This window comes from Danio aesculapii, chromosome 17, assembly GCF_903798145.1.
Source record: "Danio aesculapii chromosome 17, fDanAes4.1, whole genome shotgun sequence".
NCBI classification, from domain to species: Eukaryota; Metazoa; Chordata; class Actinopteri; order Cypriniformes; family Danionidae; genus Danio; species Danio aesculapii.
The window spans coordinates 35,711,851-35,732,670 of record NC_079451.1 but is presented as its reverse complement, the minus strand read 5'-3'; the positions used below and the strand labels follow the sequence as shown (position 1 = coordinate 35,732,670).

General features: G+C 36.1%; 1 protein-coding gene across 11 annotated transcripts in view; it reads right to left on the bottom strand.

Moving 5' to 3' along the window:
• nrxn3a (neurexin 3a) overlaps nucleotides 1-20,820 on the bottom strand; it is a 584,854-nt gene that overhangs the window by 206,684 nt on the left and 357,350 nt on the right. Inside the window, exon 1 of one of the 11 annotated variants that reach the window (XM_056477516.1) lies at nucleotides 7,465-8,040. The exons of the other annotated variants lie outside the window; for them this stretch is intronic. Coding sequence (XP_056333491.1) covers nucleotides 7,465-7,723 — 259 coding nt within the window. The 5' untranslated portion in view covers nucleotides 7,724-8,040. Of the gene's footprint in view, nucleotides 1-7,464; nucleotides 8,041-20,820 lie in introns of those variants that run through there. 11 annotated transcript variants of the gene reach the window in all.

The following is a 20,820-nucleotide window of genomic DNA, read 5'->3' as shown; positions in this document are numbered from 1 at the left end:
GAGTCGAAAAAAAGCAACCTTCTCACTGTGAGGCTACAGTCCTAACCACTGAGCCACTGTGTCTCCTAATGTAAATCATATTTTAAAAAAATGTCACTGTTGATTTTTGGTACTTTGATAGTGCCTTAAATACATGTTTTACTATGATCTGACATGTTTTACAGGTGGTTTAAAAGTTATGTAACTCAAACCATTTAAGGAAACCGATTGCTACAAATCGTTTGAGTTAAAAATCTAATTTATATGAGTACTGTGAACTTACTCCATTTAAGTTGAAGTAATGAGGTATGTAATTACCTCATTACCTTCAACTCTGAGATCAAAACTCTTTTCAAATGAGTAGAATTAACTTTCAATCAATTTAGAGTTAACTACACTCATTTCACAATTATTTCTGTTATACCATAATAACATCATATATCTGATTAAATATCATAATATAATAAATTTGGTGTAATATTTATAAGGCAAAATGGAGAGATTAAATTTAAATTTTAATTTAAATTTAAATAAATATACCTAAAATACAGCACTATACAAAAATAAATATAATAATAAGGAATTTATCAAATTTCCAACTTATTGAAACATATTTATTTCCTCCAGGAAAAATAATAAATAAATACAAATAAAATGCAAACTTTAACTGGGACAACATTTAAAAAAGAACTAAAAATGCACTTAATATATAGATTTATTGACAGTATATTACAACAAAAAATAAAAATAATACTTTAATTGGGACAACACTTTAGAATAACATCTAAAAAGACATATGAAATGAATATGAGTCATGTTTGATATAATATTTATATCCCACTATATGGTGTTTAACCAAATTAGCCCAAATTGGAGTAAGGCACAGCAGCTATAAAAGCCAATCTATAAAAAATGTATGGCGGCTCCAGCACACGCAAAGAGAATTTTGGCAGATACGCATAGAAATCCTCATGTGCATATCATGGCAGGTCTCACAACTCCATTTCGAGTCTCTCTCTTTTCCCCCTTTTCCGCCTTCCAATTCTCTCCTGCACACACTCAAATTACTGCAACATCGCAGGCCTTGTGAAATCCTGTTATCTTACACTCCTCCCCATGCTTGCTGTTTCCATTAATCCTTGTCCCGAGGATACAGGTCTAAACTTTCCTTTGATCCACATTTCAGTTAGCAGAGAGACAGTCTGGTAATGTAGCGCAGCCCCCCAGCAGACTCAGTCCCAGGGTCTTCACATATACAGGAGCTGCCTGTGTTTATACGCTGCCAAACCTGGCATCCGACTCCAGCGACACAACCTTAACACGATTAACCCAACAGCAAGGGCCTCGCATGCCATCGCAGCGCAGTAAAACGGCCGCCGAGCCAAGCAGAAAGTGGAGGAGATACAAGAACGAGGACAGAAATGTTCCTCTTGTTCCTCTTGAAAGTCAATTATGCTCGTCGTGAGGCGTTCGATAGCTGCTGCCATTCAGTGCGAGCGCCGGACAGTTAATCAAAATGTATAGTGCTGGAATTATGAAAGAGCAGGACTTTCTGAAGAGTGATAAAAGGAGATAATTTGCGAAGAGAATGAGTTCAAAACGGCCGCTTTTCAGATTAAAGAGCTGTAAGTGAATGGGAATTGGAGCGCATTGTCAATAGGTGTGTTAAACGTGGCTTCTTTTATCGGGATTATAATGACCGGCAATTACTGCAATTATGATTCAAAGTTTCTGTCGAGGATGATAAGAGGAGTGAAGTTATATTTGTCTGTTTAAGAGCGACTGGATGTTAATTAATTAAACTTCAACCGCTAACAATGTGTTGGAAAGCAGCGGCGGACACTGAGCTCAACAGCTGTCAGAGTAGACTATAATTTGTTGAACCACTTGTATTTCTGCAAAAGCTCTTAAGTTTAGTATATATATATATGTGTGTGTGTGTGTGTGGTGTGTGTGTGTGGTGTTGTGTGTTGTATGTATATATTATATATATATATATATATAATATATATTATATATATATATAATATATATGTATATATATATATATATAATATATATATATATATATATTTATTTATATATACACACACACAGTTGAGGTCAAAATAATAAACCCACTTGTGAATTACTTTTTCAAATATTCCCCAAATGATGTTTAACAAAGCAAGGAATTTTTCACAGTATTTGCTATATTTTTTTCTTCTGGAGAACACCTTATTTGTTTTATTTCGGCTAGAAAAAAGCTGTTTTTTTTTACTATTTAAAGGTCTATATTATTAGCCCCTTTAGGTTGTATTTTATTTGATTGTCTATAGAACAAATCACTGTTATACAACAACTTGCCTAATTTAACTTTAACTTGCCTTATTTACCTAATTAACCTAGTTAAGCCATTAAATGTCACTTTAAGCTGAATACTAGTATTGAGGGGGGGGGTATACAGATTTTATTTATAAAATGTATACTATAAGAAAATAATTTGTAAAATATTTATATTCATAAAAATAAGTTTGGTCCTAAAGTTTGATCACCTAATAATTTTAGGAATTCAAACAAGTCATTGAAAAAAAAAAAAAAACCTGACAAACTTTTTTTTTTTATTCAGTTTTAAAATTGCATTTAATGTTTTTTCCAACATAATAATTTAGGTGTACTGATTTTTGGACTGTGATCTTGACACTTTTTTTAGTTCCAGATTAGTTCCTAATATGTGTACATTATATAATGCAGAAATATATTATTGTAAAGCATCCTATACAAAATATTATTTTAAAAGAGAAATCTGTGTGGGGTGCACTCGTATATGCTGAGCACTGTATATAGTAAAGCTAGTTTGTGTGCTTGAACTTCATTGAGAATAAGAAGGGTCTAAAAACAAATAACTTTCATTGTACTGAAATCAGGCAACGCGGTGGCGCAGTGGGTAGCACTGACGCCTCACAGCCAGAAGGTTGTCGGTTCAAGCCTCAGCTGGGTCAGTTGGCATTTCTGTGTGGAGTCTGCATGTTCTCCCCGTGTACGCATGGGTTTCCTCTGGGTGCTCCAGTTTCCCCCACATGCGCTATAGGTGAATTTGGTAGTCTAAAATTGTCCGTAGTGTATGGTGTGAATGAGAGTGTATGAGTGTTTCCAAGTAATGGGTTGCAGCTGGAAGGGCATCCGCTGCGTAAAACATATGCTGGATAAGTTGGCGGTTCATTCCGCTGTGGCGACCCCAGATTAATAAAGGGAATAAACAAAAAGAAAAGGAATGAATGAATGAATGAATGTACTAAAATCAGAGAGGAAAAGAGGATAAAATATAATTGTATTGCTTTTAAACAAACAGATATGACTATAATATGTTTTTGAACCATCATTTACAATGAACATAATTTAAAAAGTCACTTACTTTTTAAAGTTCACACACACACACGCACACACACACACACACACACACACACACACACACGCACAGCACAAACACACACACACACACACACACACACACACACACACACACACACAAGTAAAAAAATAAAAAGAAAATGCCAAACCTGGCACCAGTGTTTTAAAATGCACAGGTCAAAATTACAACATTCATTACACTGTTCAAAACGACCACTTTTCAGATTAAAAAGCTGTACATGAATAGAAATTTGAGCGTATTGTCAATAGATGTGTTAAACTTGGCTTCTTTTGTTGGAATTATAATATCCGCCAATCATTACAATTACAATTCAAAATTTCTGTGAAGGCGGTTAAAAGGGGTGAAGTTAAATTTGTCTGTGTAAGAGTGACTGGATGTTAATTAATTAAATTAACCACAACCACTAGCAATTTGCTTGGTGTAGATATACATGAATGAATGAATGAATGAATGAATGAATAAATAAATAAATAAATAAATGCACGAATGAAATAAATAAATAAATAAATAAATAGATAAATAAATAAATAGATAAATAATAAATAAATAAAAATATTTTTTTGAATTATTGATTGATAAAAAAAAATAAATAGTGAATTAGTGATTGATAAACAAACAAATAAATAAATTAATTAATTAATTAATTAATTAATTAATTAATTAATTAATTAATGTATGATCAAGAAACTCTCAAAAAATAATAAATACAATTTTTAAAAGCATTTTATTTTCTCTTACACTCTGAGCAAAACAACCCCAACTGTATAAGGACAAATCAGTCAACAATGTCGAATCCAGACACAATGGTGTCTTTCCAACTTCCAGTGAGTTCTAAACTTTAATCTAAAAAAAAAAAAAGAATTCCAATTCGCCATATGATAACGCCCTAACCCGATACTTTCTTACAAACATAAGCTCTATGATGCTCAACATTAGTTTCCTGAAAATTTACAAATGCATTAGGACATAGGTATGATCACATTATGCACCCACACACACATATGCACACACTACCATGGTAAACAAGTGGGGGAAAATCCACTCTGTTCTGCCTGTCATGCTCTCGTCTCAAGCTCGTGGGGCTTTGCAGAGAAAGTGTGCTGGCTTAGCAGAGCTTCCTCTAAGAGTCTTCACCTGGATGCTTCTTTCCCCTGTCATTACAGTGCACATCTCCTCTATACAGTATCTAACTCTCCAGACGGCTCTTTCGACAGCTGGAGAGCCTTCAACTTAGACCTCTTCCACTGCAGGCTATATGTCCGAGCAAATAGAAATCTAACCGTCGAGTTTGTGCAGCTCGCAATGAATTCAGCAGAGCAAGGTGCAGGCGCTGCACGACGAATGCCGAAATCAAATGATAAATAAATAATAGCAGAACTAATGATGTAGAGACTTAATCCGGAGATTCTGCTTACATGTGTAAACATTGAGAATGAGAGAGTGCTCTTTTCATCTATATCTCTACCGAGGCATCATTGCCCCAGGGGCCCTCATTGAGCGATGAGCGAGAGAGATGAGAGAGATGAGAGAGAGAGAGAGAGAGAGAGAGAGAGAGAGAGAGAATCTTCGAGGGCTACATTCGCATTGACCAAACCACAGTAATTTAATCAAATCTGGATGTCCAGCATGCAGTGGGAAAGGCAGAATACTGATGTGAAGAATGAATGAATGCATCTGTAAATATATTGAATATTTATGCTAATAAATAGAGAAGTAAAGTTTGTTCGTTCAGTTGGAGCACAATGTGGCCTATAAATAAATAAATGTTAAAACTATTATTAAAATAAATTCATAGATTTTTTAAATACCAAGCTGGATAAACACTATGAGAACATCCTGCCTGATCTCATGAGAAAACGTAAGTATTGTACGTTTTGTCAGTTTAGTGGCTAATTGAATGAGTTCAGTCGTATAAAATTGTGCGATTTTAAAAAGGAGGTGTGTCACCTAACCCCACCCCTAAACCCAACCGTCATTGGGGGATGAGCAAGATTGTGTTGGAACATGTGGTCTGTAAATAATAAATGTTAAAAATTTATATTACGATAAACAGAAAATATTTTGTTAACAATAAATAAAATAAAATAAAATAAAATAAAATAAAATAAAATAAATAAAATAAAATAAAATAAATAAAATAAAATAAAATAAAATAAATAAAATAAATAAATCAAAAACTCTGTTGTTCTTGATGCAGGCAGAAAAAAGTGGAAAATGTATATTAATTATAAATAGAAATAACTATTTCAGATCAATAGAAGTTTGAGTAGAACATAGTTTTTGTCCAATTAATAACTTTTCTGCCAAATAAAAAAAAAAACAAATAAAATCATTCAGGGTTTCGTTTTTTGCATAAAACAATAAAAATATGTATTTAAATTTATTTACAGTAATTAATTTTTGAAGAGTTCATTAAAAAATCAGTACTTAATGGAATGTCTTAATTTGTTGCAATAATATAATAATAAAAGCTGTGTAAATGACAATATTTCAGTTGAAATTTGAAAGTGGACTATAAATAAATAAATGTTAAAATTAATATTAAAATAAATAAAAGTTGTTTTGTTAACAGTAAATAAATAACAAGCACAATTTCTGTTGCTTGTTATACAGATATAAAAAGTGGAAAATGTACGTTAATTATAAATAGAGACTTATTCACTAGAATGTATGATTTATAGTTATGTGTTTGAGTTAGACTAATCCAACAGTTTTGTACTATTAATAACTTTTCTGCCAAATTAAAAAATAAATAAATAAATCATTCAGGGCTTTCTTTTTTGCATAAAACAACAGAAATAATTTATTTAAATTGAATCCATTTAGAAATCAATACTTAATGGAATGTCTTCATTTGTTGTAATAATAATAATGATAATATGTTGTAAATGACAATTTCTGTTAATATTTAAAATTTCATCAGACTTCTTCAAATATATAAAAATGGTCTGGATAGCCAAGAACACAAAACAACTCAAACAAACAAACAAAACAAATCTTCTACAACAATATTCTAACTAATTACTAAGAACCAACCACTCTAGAAATCATTTCCTGTTTTCTTTTATGTTAATTAGCCTGATTGAAAAAAAAAATGAAAACTTGTACCTATTGATTTAATTAGACAGAGAGATTGTTAATGTGCTTGATGAACTCCTTGAACACCCACACACGGCTTACAAGAGAAATCCGTCTAAAAATAAAAAAGTCTGAGGGTAAAGAAAAACACGGCGTGAGCAGAATAAATGTGATTTGTAAGTACAAGCCGCTGAGGTGAGAAAAGCTGCTCTGCTACAGTCCAAATAAATGCATTACTGCAATCAACCCCCTTTTTTCCCTAATGAGCTAACAGCTTCAAGGCTGAATTAAGACTGCTATTCCCAGTTTCCGTGTACTGACAGAGCGCAAAGGTAAGCTGGAAATTAATCGCTGCATCGCCCCACCAGTGTCCTTCGCAATTTGGTCCACATCCCAAACACATACACCCTTCAAGATATTTGAATATGACAAAGCAAATAATATCATCCCCATTCAAATAATGCGATTACAGGGAAATAGTAACGTAAATACAGGTCAGCCTTAACATCTACAGGTTCTCGCTCAAAGTTCTCATTGCGCACATTAAAACACAACTGGCAACTTTTCTATTTATTTCTTTTTCTAAAACCCCTGCAATCCTAGCCCTACCTTAGATTTGTTGACACTGAGCCACTGCAAAAGAGCAATCACACTACAGCACAGTTTCGGCTGCTCGCTTTAGACTTTAATAGGGTAATTGCCTGTGTGCCTTGGGAGACAGAACTCCTCTCTCCGTAACCACAAAATAGCTCAACACTTATCAGATCCCCCTTGTTCCGAAATTCCAATCTAAAGCCAGACTTATTATAGCCCCTTCGATGCGCTATCTTCCCGTCTTTAATTAAACTCGGAGCACAGATACCAAGCCGGATAAACGCTATTGAGAACATCTGACACAATCTTCCCCTCAATAAACGAAATCCCAATTATTATTCCCCTATCGCAATTAACAGCAAGCAAGTCTTCTCATATGGTACAACTCCTTGCAAACTCACCATGTCCGCTTCTGAGGAACGCTGGAGAGCGGTATATGGAAATGGGCGAAGCGTGGTGCCGAGGGTTGTGGACCGGGTGTTCAGGATGGGTGTATGAAGTTGCCACCCCAGGAGGTCCAGCAGCGACCACTGAATTATCCAAGCCAGGTGAGGAACTCCACACCGAACCCACAATACATCCCAAAGTCAGAGACCACATCCAGGGGCTCAATCCCTGGCGAACGCCCCGAAACGGCGCCGCCACTTTGCTGGGACGCATAACGCACACCCAACTCACACTTAGACACTAGGCGCGAAGTACCGAGAGAGGAGAGTTCTCTCATGATGCAGAAAACCCCATGCTAGGAGTCCCGAGCTCCTCGTTCCAGCAGCACCCTCGCAACCGGCCCCTCTGAAAATGCACTCACTTAAGGACGAGAGCCCTTTACAGCAGCTGAGCGAATAGATGGATAGCAGGAGCGTCTGCGACCAGTCACTCGCAAGACCTGAAGAGGCGACAATTACCCGGCGGAAAAGAGGGTCATGACCCGACCCTGCCACTCATTCACTGTCCATCCCACACAAAGGAACCGGCGGAAGAAAGACTTTCTTTCTTTCTTTTTTTTTTTTGGGGGGGGTCTCTTCTCGGTTTCCTCAAAAGGATAAACTCTGGTATGAACAGATTCCTCTCTCTTTCCCGGCACCGTCCGCTCTCGGGCTCCAAAGGTGTTGAAATACAAAGGCTGGGGCTGAAATACAGTCTCGCACACACTCACACACTCTTCTGATTCTCTTCCTCCTGAGATTAGTATTGCACAGGCTGTCTGTATTTGGACAGAGGCTTGACGCACTTTCAGCAGCTCTGCTAAGCAATGAGAGAGCGAGAGAGGGAGGGAGAGCGAACGAAGCACACTGAGAGAGAGGGAGAGAGAGAGGAGAGAGAGATGGAGAGAGAGAGAGAGAGAGAGAGAGAGAGAGATGAGAGAGAGAGAGAGATCGGTACAGGTGAAACAAAGCAAACAGAATGGGATGAAGAGGATGTGTTGATTGTGCATATGTGTGTGTGTGTGTGTGTGTGTGTGTGTGTGTGTCTGGATGTAGAAGTGTGGAAAAATGGGGATGCCGATACAAATCCCCTCAGAAAACCCATCGCTGCTGCCTCACATGGAGATGAACTTGTACGTATTATGGAGGGAAGAGCAAATTAAGAAGTAGAGCAAGTGAAAGAAACACTGACAGTTGGGGGAATTAAAGTAGAAAAACAACAAAAAAAGACTATTAAACGTCCAGGGTGGTTTTTCTCTGGAGGTAAGGGAGGTAGGGCTTTCCCCACTTGTTAAAAAAAATGACATGAAAAAACACACACACAAATTCATATAGAGCTACTGAAGCGAAATGTTATGTGAGATGAAGCGGTCTGTCACTGTGATTGGCTGATCAGACTGTCATGGCTGGTTCTCATGTTCACTTGTTTGCTATGCAGTCTGAAGGTAGGAATGGACAGACTGATAACAATGTAAAGAAATCCCTTACTCTGATGGCCTCACTTCTAAATCAAAATGTGAAATCAAACTAAATAATCTTTAAAGTGAGTAGGCTATTAGCTGATAAAGTTAAAAATAATTTAAGCACATGACCACCATAAAACTGGGAAGTTTATTGACTACTACTTAAATATTTATTTATTTATTTATTATTATTTTTTATTTATTATTTATTTATTTATTTATTTATTTATTTATTTGTTTGTTTATATTTTATATTATTGCTGAGCTTATTACTTATTATGTATGCAAATTTGTTTATTATATTATTTATTTTGTAATAATAAAATATATATTTTTTAATATATTTAAATACATTTATATAATGGGGCATCATGGGAGACGGTGTGGCTGTTTCCCTGCACCGGGGATTGCATGAGTAACTGTGGGGTGTGCAGCAGGAAGGGTCGCAGCTGGTAAAACTTGCTAGAGCCTCGATAAAAGAGGGAATAAGCCAAAGTAAAGTTCGTACTATAGCATTTTTAAGTAATTAGGGTATAACGTTACAGTGATTTCACAGTTTGGTTCGATTACAATTATCATGTCGATGATTTGGTTCAATTCAATATGATGGTGAATAACACAATGTTGTACACAATGTTGTCATTAAATAAATGCGGTCAGACACAAGACCTAAAGATTTAATTTTACCAGCTGAAATAAAAAATATTTTGAAAATGAAAGGGTCAAACATCAAATAAGCAATGACGACATCCTATTTGCTGCTCAGTGAGTGGGAGAAAGGAGCTTCTTTAACTGTATGCCCTAAGCAGTGACCCACCCAGGCTCATTATATACTTACCCCTATACTTACATTATATACTTACCCCTATAAACACTTCTGGAGAGTGCGAAATATATCCTAGGAGGTATATTTTTGTACGTTTTGTTTTCGCAAATGCACTAGAGGCCGCTGAGTGTGCTTTTTCAGATCTCAAATTTCTTTCACGACTGCCATTCACGCCTGCTATTCGCAAGTCGAAGGCCGCTGTCGACTGACTGACTGACTGACCAACCGATACCCCCATCCACTCCCTTCCCTAAACCCAACTGTTAGTGTTTTCAAAAGCACAGATTAATCCACCCACTGCCTTCCCTAAACCCAATCAATAGTGTTCTTAAAAACAATCCAGAAAAAGAAAAGCCCTCATGGCTGCCTGATTTTTACCACGTTTTCAGACCTTACCACATTCTCACCCTGTTATTTACTTGCTATACTCGAACCCTGTCATTGCAGTCAACTCCTCTCAGCGTCTCAAGTCCACTGGGAAAACGTAACAGTGGAAAAGGCATCCGGTCCAGTCAGCTGGTAGCGTGAAAAAAAACAGAAGCCGTCGCGGTGTCATACCACCCCGTAGCGTTCGTTTTAAAGATGAAATGCAGCCATACATAGCTCTGGCTACATATATTGTGCGCTCCAGAAATGTACATGGGAGTATGTTTTCACAATAAGCCTGTGTTGGCAGTGACATAGGAGATCTTGTGTAGTAAAAGAAAACTCACAATCAGCAAAATGTGTCCAGATGTGCATTATAAGAACAACCTTAATCTCAAAATAAGGTCTTCTAAATCATTGTAAACATCAAACTGAATTTAAACTTCAAAGCAAAAAAAACAAGTCCTGATTTTAGAAGTCCATGACAGACGGCTATCATACAGAAAACAAACACTGCCTATACCACAAGAGAATCAAAATGATGGACGATGTTTTGGAACAAAATCTCCTATTTCTTCCTCCTTGATTATTCTGGGATTTCCTTTCATCTGAAAGAGAGCAGTCCAGAAGGCCTGCTGACTGACTGAATCTGTCGCTGTCTCCTAAAATAGAGCTACAGACCTCTGATTGGATCAGTGAACCCCGGCTTACATAAGAGCAGAGGGAAAACACGAAAAACGTGATAATTGAATGATGAAAAATATGCATCTTTCTGCATTAAACCAGAAATAAACTGACAACACTTGTGCTGTGTGCCCAAAACAAGGCTCTTAAAACAGTGTGTTAACATTGGATTTAAAAAATACTACATGCTAGTTACCAGAAGAATTACATTTAAGAACAATTCCCTTACATCACAGCACATTCAAATGAGTCTACGCTGAGAGAAATAAAATCAGACTAATTCTCAGATTTAATCTATCTTCAAAATGCATATTTTACTAAATAGGCCATTTTTTGGATTTGTAATTTAGTGTTACACATTAATTTGAACGGCATCTACGCTTAAGGCTGATTTATACTTCTGCGTCAAGCGCACGTGTATGGTGCGGTGCAGCCTTCGTGCGGTTTCTTACCTCTTGCCGCATACTTCAAAAAATGTAACTATACATCGCAATAACGGTGGCGCAAGCTCTGCAATTGGTCAGCTTGGTAGAGCTGATGAGTGTGGGAGAGCCACGTGAACCCAATAGAGCGAGTGTTTATAAGTGTCGAGTCCCATGAAGGAGCTCCAACTGGAAATTTTTGTTGTGTTTACTTTATGATTAAAGTTGTTGCACATCCTCTGTTTTCCGCCTCTGAATAAGCTAGTTTTAACTACTTGTACATTAAAAAAACGCCCATGAAGAAACTCGATACAGAGAAACATAACATAACCTACTGCCAACTAGCGTTTTGCAAGTATAATTGCAAAGCAACACAAACAGCATGCAGAAGTATAAATGCACAACTACACGCAAGACAGGCCCCGTGGGTCACGCTGATCACTTCGTGCAGAAGTATATACCAGCTTTTATGCTAGTCTGTTTCTCCTTATCCCAAGGTCTCCATAATCCTGGACCAGGCTGTATACTAAGCAGATGCTGTGGTGGTCATGGAGGAATAAAGAGTGTGAGACTGATTCCTAATAGAACCCAGTGATAGACAAGTCTCTGCACTGGTTTCAAACAAAGGCTCATTCTGAAAATTTCTCCCCATATACATTTCTGGAGGTCACGAATTATGTAGCCAGAAGTACATGATGACAGGGTTCGAGTATGGCAAAGAATGGTTCCAGAAAACGGGTAAGACAGAAGCCAAAAAATAAACAAGCAAAAAACGGTGAGAATGTGGTAAAATCTGAAAATGTGGTAAAAATCAGGCGAGAGCTTTTCTTTTTCTGGATTACTTTTTAAAACATTGTCAGTTGGGTTTAGAGAAGTGGGTGGGTGGCTCAAGTCATACTGTCAGTCAGTCAATTTGAGATCTCAAAACGTATGCACAGCGACCTCTGGTGGATTTGCGAAAAACAAAAACTGCAAAAAAAGTACCTCCTGGGACTTATTTGGTACTCTCCAAAAATGTATATAGGAGTATGTTTTCAGAATGAGCATGGGTGGCTGGTTTCTCTCAAGGTTTTTTTTCCTTCATTTTCATCAATTGGTGAAGTTTGTTCCTTGTCGCTGTCGCCACTGGTTTACTTGGTTTGAAACTTGTGGAGCTGCGCATCAATAGATTTGCTCTTCAGTGTTTAGACTTTCAGCACTGAAAATTAAACTACACTGAACCGAACTCAACTGAACTTCAACTCTGAAAACTGGACTGATGCACTTTCAATTTGTGTTAAGCCGTTCTGACACAATCTACATTGTAAAAGCACTATAAAAATAAAAATGACATCTTTTTTTGTCCATCAACTTTTAGACTTACACACACATTCCTAAAAAGTCAAACTGTCCATTCAAATTGTCTTGAAAAAATATAGACAGAAAAGGGAAACCAAAATAAATAAATGAACTAGGAAATACTTTACTGTCTTTGGAAAACGTTAAGTCTTTTTAATGTACAACGATTGTAATGAAATACAAGCTCATTGCATTTACATAACCTATTTTTATGAGGAATTCAGTACAAGATTTGACTGCTACAGTATTTCAAATCGATATATAGTAAAGGTTTAAAACTTTAATAAAATTAGTAAAATAGGGCATCCATCCCTAGTTGTGACATAAATGCCAAGTTGACATCAGAATGACCTGTTTTCTTTTTCAGCAAAAATGTTGCTTAAGTCTACACAGTATAGCGATCTCAAAAGACCAACGATAAATGCAATTAACAGGCAATCGAATGCGAGAACACAGCTTATTTTCAAAGCGCCCGGAATGTTTTGAATCTTTAGCCGGGCTGCTTTTCACAGACAGTAAATAGCGGCATTGGAATTACAAACCGCAACAGCAAATCAGCTCCCCATTGATATTATTCTGGTGAAAGACTCTCTTAACATTTGGGGCTTTGTAAATGAAGAAGCGTTTAGTTTAAATCTTCCATGACTATAATCAGTTCATATTCATTCCACAGATGGGCGCAGAGAAAACGATAGACGGGGGCAAAAGCCCTCCGAGCTGGAAAGGTACTCATTTATCAAAAGGACTGCTTTTTCTTCATCTGCTGTGTCTTTTGCGTTTCATTAAACTGCAAACTCGGTCCTCAGAGCTAGTTCTGCCTTGCCGGAGGCATCTCTCGGGTGAGTGGCCTCCACGCTTCTGATGAGGGAGCAAAATATCTGCCATTTTGCACAAGAAAATTCATCATCAACAAACCTGAGTCTGTACAATCGGCGTCTGCCCTCAGATTACTAATTTGAGACTTGGGTTACACTTTACTTTGAGAAAAAACTCACACTATTAGAGGTGCAGTAGGTGACTGTCTTCAGAAACATTTTTGTTGTGCTAGTTAAAAAGTCTCTTCACATTTCAAAACTAATGATTCATGTAAATGATCTAAATGTGTTTATATGTATTTTTATATTCTGGGTAAGGCATAAGACTAAAAAATGTTCATCCAATTAAGAATTATTGAGCCGACATTTCCCATAATTTTGATACCTAGCCCACACTGTCTGTCAACAAATGTAGATTTGTACATCTGCACAGCCGTTCACTCTGATCAGCCATTTGCACACGGCATGCGTTCACGTGCGAGAGAGAGCGGTAAAAACAAATGCTGAATCAAAATTTTTTAAAATCCTGAATCAATATTATATATGTTATTAATATATAAGTTACTTTTGCACACTGGAGGGAGGATGACACCATGGCTGATGTATTTATTTTAGACAGGTAATGTTATATTTTTAAACTCTTTTAGTCAAGCAAAGCTGATGTAGATTGTGTTGTTTTATGAATGGGTTATATGCATGGAAGAGTTGTTCAGCCACTGAAATCTTCTGGTGAAAGCTTGATGTGAATATTTTCAATTTCATAAGGGACCTTTTACAGAATCTACAGATAATGTAGATTTTTATTTAGTTTAAAAAGAAAACATAAGTCAATAGCGCTATTCTGCCTAGCCTGCTTTACTCAGATGAAGTTTACTGAGGTTTTATATTCACATTGGTTTTATATTCACATTTTTAAACAATGACAGCCTGTGGCCCTATATTGTTTACCATGCTACTTTAAATATTCGGTCTGAAATAGCATTTAAGTATGGCTTAGTAATTCTGCATGCCGCCGGCCAATCACTAGGCATACAGTAGTCGCTTTAGGACAATGCGTGTGAGAGAGTGAGACCAGTGATCCTTGCATGCATAAAAATATTGCACATTATGACAAGTTTTGCTTGCTACACAAGTGAAAATGTGCTGGATATAATACAGTTTTACTTTCAGAATTGTAGCATTATAAAGTACTGTAAAGTTTTCTAACTGGTGAATGACATGATCTAGTGGGTCTCTGTCATCTTTAATGTGCATGTTCACGATTTCAGGAGGCGTGGCTTTGAACGGCAGACTGTGTTTCAAAAATATTATGCTAAAGGTTAGCATTTTGGCAGATCACCTACAGTACTGCACCTTTAACTAACTATTAACTATAAACATCTATTTTGCTTAGAGATGGACCGATCGATTGAATGATTCTACGGATAAGACCTTTGGACAACTGTATGTGTGGCAATTTTAGAACACAGAACATACAAGGGCAGTAACATACCATTAAATTGGCATCAAAATAAATACAATTATCAAAAAAAAAAAAATCAATTATTCACAGAGTAGATTTAAGGCTTTAAGATAATTAAGTTCTTTTTGCGTTGGTATTTTTTGTTTCTTTTATCGTACATAGGTAATAACCTATTTCTATTCTAAAGTGAGTACAAGGTTTTTTCACTGTCCATTTACATTTATGAATAATAAAAAAAATACATTTATAATGAGCAAATTAACAATATACCAAATTTTAAAGTCAACTGTATTCTCATAAATTCTCATCTTCTTCTTTGAATTCCAATGCAATATTCGTAGTATGCTTAACAAAAAAGAAAAGATCACACCAAAGTTATTGTGTATAAATACAATCATAAAATAAATGAACAATACTCTCTTCTTTTTCATTACAGAAAGCACATTTTAAATCAATGTCTTTGCAAAATTTAGCAATTACCTGTTTTACAGGATAAATACGATAAACAATTTTAAATAATACCTCTCTAATTTTATTTTTTATACAAAAACATCTGGAAATCTTAAAAGTCTCTGTCTAGTTGACATCTTGAAAATGTGATCTCCAAAAACCATTGGCTGAAGGAATACTGACAATCCGGCAAATCATTCTAGGATAATTATTATTAAAATGTTTTTCTTTTATATTTATACCTTCCAATTTAAGACTGAAATCTGAATTTGTATTTTGAACTATATCATTTTTTAATATTTCTTAAGCTCTGAGGGAATACCATTAATTACCATCATATACTCTTTGACGTATACTGTATAAAGGTAAAATTTTTCTAGAAACTCTAAATAGGTACGCACATGGCCATTACAATTTAAAAGTTGTGAAATCAGCAAAATATTGTTTCTAAACAAATTATTTAAAAAAAAAAAAGAGAGAGAGATTTATTTTGGTGTGTAATATATTTATTATTCCAAATTAAGAATTTGTGAGGGGAAAAATTGTGTTTGTATACTGTATAATTATCCATGATAACAATGTCTGTTTGTGAAAATTAGTTTTATGGCAAGCTTACTAATATTAAAGTTGCAATTAAGAAGAAATTCAATGGCACTTACTTTTTCAAAAGTAATATTAGGGATGTGATACCACATTTGATCGCTTGGAGTTAATGCTTCATAAAGTCTCAAAAAATGAGCATAGTATATATTAATTAATTTAATCAGTGAAAGCCAGAGTTTCAAAAGGATTCCAGCTTTCCTTAAATGGTTATTCCATGTTTATTTCACAACATAAAACAAAGGAACAAAATGTGTCTTGACTTAGTACTGATAGTGGAATGGTTGCTAAGCAACAGTCACAGGTGTATGTTTGTAGATGAAAACTACAACAGCTTTGAATGTATATATATATATTGAGGGAAAAACTTGGAAATTGTTATCAGAATAACAGAAAATGCAAATCAGCCAACAGAAATTAAGGTAACACTTAACAATAAGGTGGTTTTAGTTAATGGTAGTTAATGCATTTGCTAACATGAAAAAACTATGACCAATACATTTACTACAGTATTTGTTCATGTTAGGTAACATTAGTTAATGAAAATACAATTGTTCATTGTTAGACTGTTAACTCACACTGCATTAACTAATGGTAACCAGCATGAATTTGGATGTTAATAATCCATTATTAAATGATGAACTATGATTAAAAAATGCTGTACATGTATTGTTCGTTATTAGTTCATGTTAGTAAATGCATTAACTAACTAACCTTATTGCAAAGTGTGACCGAAATTAAAATCAGTGGATCATTAAATTTGCTGCTTTATTATTAATTTGAAAGGTGCTGTTAAGTTTAGTTATGTGGTAGGATTAAGGAATATCAAATTTGCAAATCCAATATTAGGCACCAATCATCAACAATTAACCACCAGTATAATATTGTCTAATAAGCAAGTAATTAAAAGTGAGAATTGGTGCCCAAACTGAAGTGTTATCGAGACTTTTTTGAAGTAGTTTGAAACGATGTTTGCAATGCAAAACTTTCCCACTGCAAACGAAGGCTGGATTTGCATAATGACATGCATAAAAATTCACTCGGCAACTCCAGCGACTGAAATGAGATGCGAGTTAGCGGTTAGCAGTCCTACTCTGGAGCCACCTGGAGGACATGCACCATCTTGGTCGACAGCTTTGGGATCAGCAGTCACAATCGGGCACAGATGAGTGTGTTTAGCTCTCTGTGGCATCTGCTAAGCTGCCTGGAGCTGTATTAGGAGACCTGGATCACGAGCCTGGCTGAAACATCATTATAGAGGGGTTTTGCTAAAATGAAGTCCTCGTTTAGCCATATACATTCACTTTTTGTTTTGCATCACATGTATAAGCACAGATTCAGTGTTAAGGCTGTGCTCCTGCCAGCACTGCTGGCCTTAGTTTTGATTTAATCAGAGGAAATGACTGCTTATTTAACAGAAGTTACACAACTACTGTGGGACATACCAGGACAGAAAATAAAATGACCTAAATATATGTGCTTTAAAATTGATGGCGATAAGATGACTGGAATTACTGATGACTGACTTTTGTTTTTGGTTACTCTTTATGATAAGGTTTCATTAGTTAATGTTTTTACTAACATGAACTAATAATGAACAATATTTCTATGAAATGTTATAACCATAGCTCAATATTTGCTAATGCATCATTGACATAATTAATTCATGCTTGTTAACAATAGTTATTTCAAATATTATTATTTCAAACAATTTTAATTTCGTTAAATAACATAAACAAATGCTGTTATACATTTTTTTGTTCATTGTTTCTTTTAGCTTAGTAAATGCATTAACTAATACAACCTTAGTGTAAAGTGGTACATTGTTTTTTGTGCATATACTTATAGCTTTAAAACCAACCCAGACTCATTCTAAAAACGTAACCATACATACATTTCTGGAGAGCACCAAATAAGTCCCAGGAGCTAGGTTTTTTTTTGCAGTTTTTGTTTTCGCGAATCCACCAGAGGCCGCTGTGTGTATGTTTTGAGCTCTCAAATTTCTCTTGCGAGTGCCATTCGTGAATGCTCTTCTCGCATACATCCACCAGAGGCTGCTGTCAACTGATGGACACACTGACCAACCAACCAACCGATCCCCCCACCCTCCTCCTTCCCTAAACCCAACCAATAGTGTTTCAAAAACCACCGATTGACCAGCACCCACCTACTTTCCATCACCCAACCGACAGTGTTTTGAAAAGCAATCCAGAAAAAGAAAAGTCCCCTGATTTTTACAACAATTTTAGATTTTACCACATTCTCACCCTGTTATTTACTTGTTCATTTTTTTTTTTTTTTGGCTTTTGTTTTGGTCTTATCTACTTTCTGAAACAGTTCTTTGCTGGACTCAAACCCCGTCATCATGGTCAACTCCTCTCTGCAATTCAAGCCTTTCGACGTACGTGGAAAGCCACTAGACAAACTGGCAAAAGCAGTAAAAAAGGAGCAGCATCATACCACCCCATAGCATTCATTTTAAAGACAAAATGCAGCCATAACTACTTCTAGCTACATAGTTTAGAATGTCCAAAAATGTATATAGGGCTATGTTTTCAGAATGAGCCTATGTTGTTTAAGCATTATGATTGAACAACCGTTTTGAGGATGTTTTTCTACCTTTCTAGACTCTGAATATCTCACGGCTCTTGCTGTCTATGGAGGATCATAGAGCTCTCTGAATTCATTCAAATTACCTCCTTTTGTGTTCCAAAGATGAATGAAGGTCTCAGGCATTTGAAATAACATAAAGGTGAGTAATTAAAGGTATAGTTCACCCAAAAATGAAAATTATGCCATCATTGACTTTCCTTTCAAAACCTATTTGAGTCTTTCTTCTGTTGAAAACAAAAGAAGGTATTTTTAAAATGCTGGACCCATTGACTTTCATAATACAATAAATGTATATATACAGTTCTGTCTGGTTCTTGAATCTGATTGGCTGATAGCCGTGCTATATTCTGCCAGTAACAGCACTCGACCAGCCTCTTCAACCTTGTGTATTACTCCGCCCACATACAGCAATAAGCAGAGGACACTCTACAGTTTGACAAATATTGCTGCTGTTGGACAACATAATGTACTTTTTAGGCTTTTTTTAGTGAGAATGTAGTTGTTGAGATTGAAAATATGCAATTAATTTATAAGGATAGTGCCTATTTTAAAATATTTACAATAGACAGCGTGTCGCTGGCCTATAGCCTGACTTTGAGCAGATTAAAGATGTTGTCCATCCACAAGATGGCAACAGAGACCACATAATAAGCCCTTAGAAGCTAAAACAGCGTAATTTCTAATCACAGCTGATCAAATCATTATTAAACAGGTAAGTGATATTCTAAGTCGATCTCTCTCTTTTGTATGTTGTAGTGCTGTATTCATACCATATAACTGTCATATATTGAGTGTGAGATGGGACTCGCATATCAGGAATGTGTGCTTTGTTGGCAACTTCAGACATAACGCTAGAGAATCATTCAAATACTATCTATCTATCTGTCTGTCTGTCTGTCTGTCTGTCTGTCTGTCTGTCTGTCTGTCTGTCTGTGTGTGTGTGTGTGTGTGTGTGTGTGTGTGTGTGCGTGCGTGCGTGCGTGCGTGCGTGCGTGCGTGCGTGCGTGCGTGCGTGCGTGTGTGTGTGTGTACTATGGAGGTTGATGTGTTCAAGTATTCTTCAAAATATTTCAATTTTTGTTCAACAGAAGAGATAAACTTCAAATCCACATGAGGAAAAAAATAAAGAATTACATTTTTTGTTGAACTAAAACTTTAATGATATCATTTAAATGTTTTTGTGTGTGTGAACAATAACCATCATAACGCCAGCTTTTGATTTGGCAAATTAATCTTGAGTGGCCATATATGGAAGATTTGTTCTCTCTCTTTTACACAAAACAAACCAGTATTAAAACACATTCCAATTGGAGTACTGTATGGCATGGCATATTTGGCTATCAGTGTCTGTTCAAATCCTAACACACAATCTGTCCATTATTGCTCAATTCCCTCCTTCAGCCCAAAGACCCAAAAAACAACCAAGCCCTTCCTCTAAAGCACCTTCTCTAAACACACCAGCTTAATCTGTCCGGCAGCATTGCAGCTCACCCTGAGGAGTCCCAGTTCCCCATCACTCCGCCTCAGGGTCCTTATGTGCTCACACTGCCTCTCTGCACATCACACACACAAACAAAACCAAAAAAATCTGAGAATTGCATCAGAAAACAAAAAAACACACACCAGTCACATGCAGACCATCGCTTTTGGCCAGTGTTTCCAAGGTTTTTCTCAGTGGGCTCACAGCAGCTTCGTTACGAACTAAATAAAGTAAAGTTTGCGATGACTGTAATGACTGTTTGGTATTCCTATGCATGTTCCCGCTTCAGCTGGCTGGTCTTTGGTGTTTTTTTGTTGCCTCAGGGTACCGTCCTCATCGAACGCGGGGTGAATTCAGTATGACCGAGAGAAGAGCCGTGTCCTTCCCTCGGTGAGTTCCTCCATCCTGAAAAGGCAGACAGCAGCCCTGGAAAGCTGAAAATGAGGAAATCTGAAACCCGGCTTCTGGAAATAGCTGCGGTCGGTTAAACGCCGCAAATGAAACTGATATTTCTGATTATGCGAGGAGGATGTTTAGGTAAATAAAAATCTTGTTTCGTGATATTGCATCACTGGGGTCTGACACATCATCAGAATCATTTTAGCGGATGCAGACATGCTGAGATTTCAGCAAACCTTGGCTGACGTGACTTGGGGCTAAATTTGTGTAGCATTGGCTGACGTGTTTTCAGATGTTTTCTTTTCTTTTGTTGGGAATAGCAAGCCTATCACATATTACTTATAATATAATATACTATATATATATATATATATATATATATATATATATATATATATATATATATATATATAT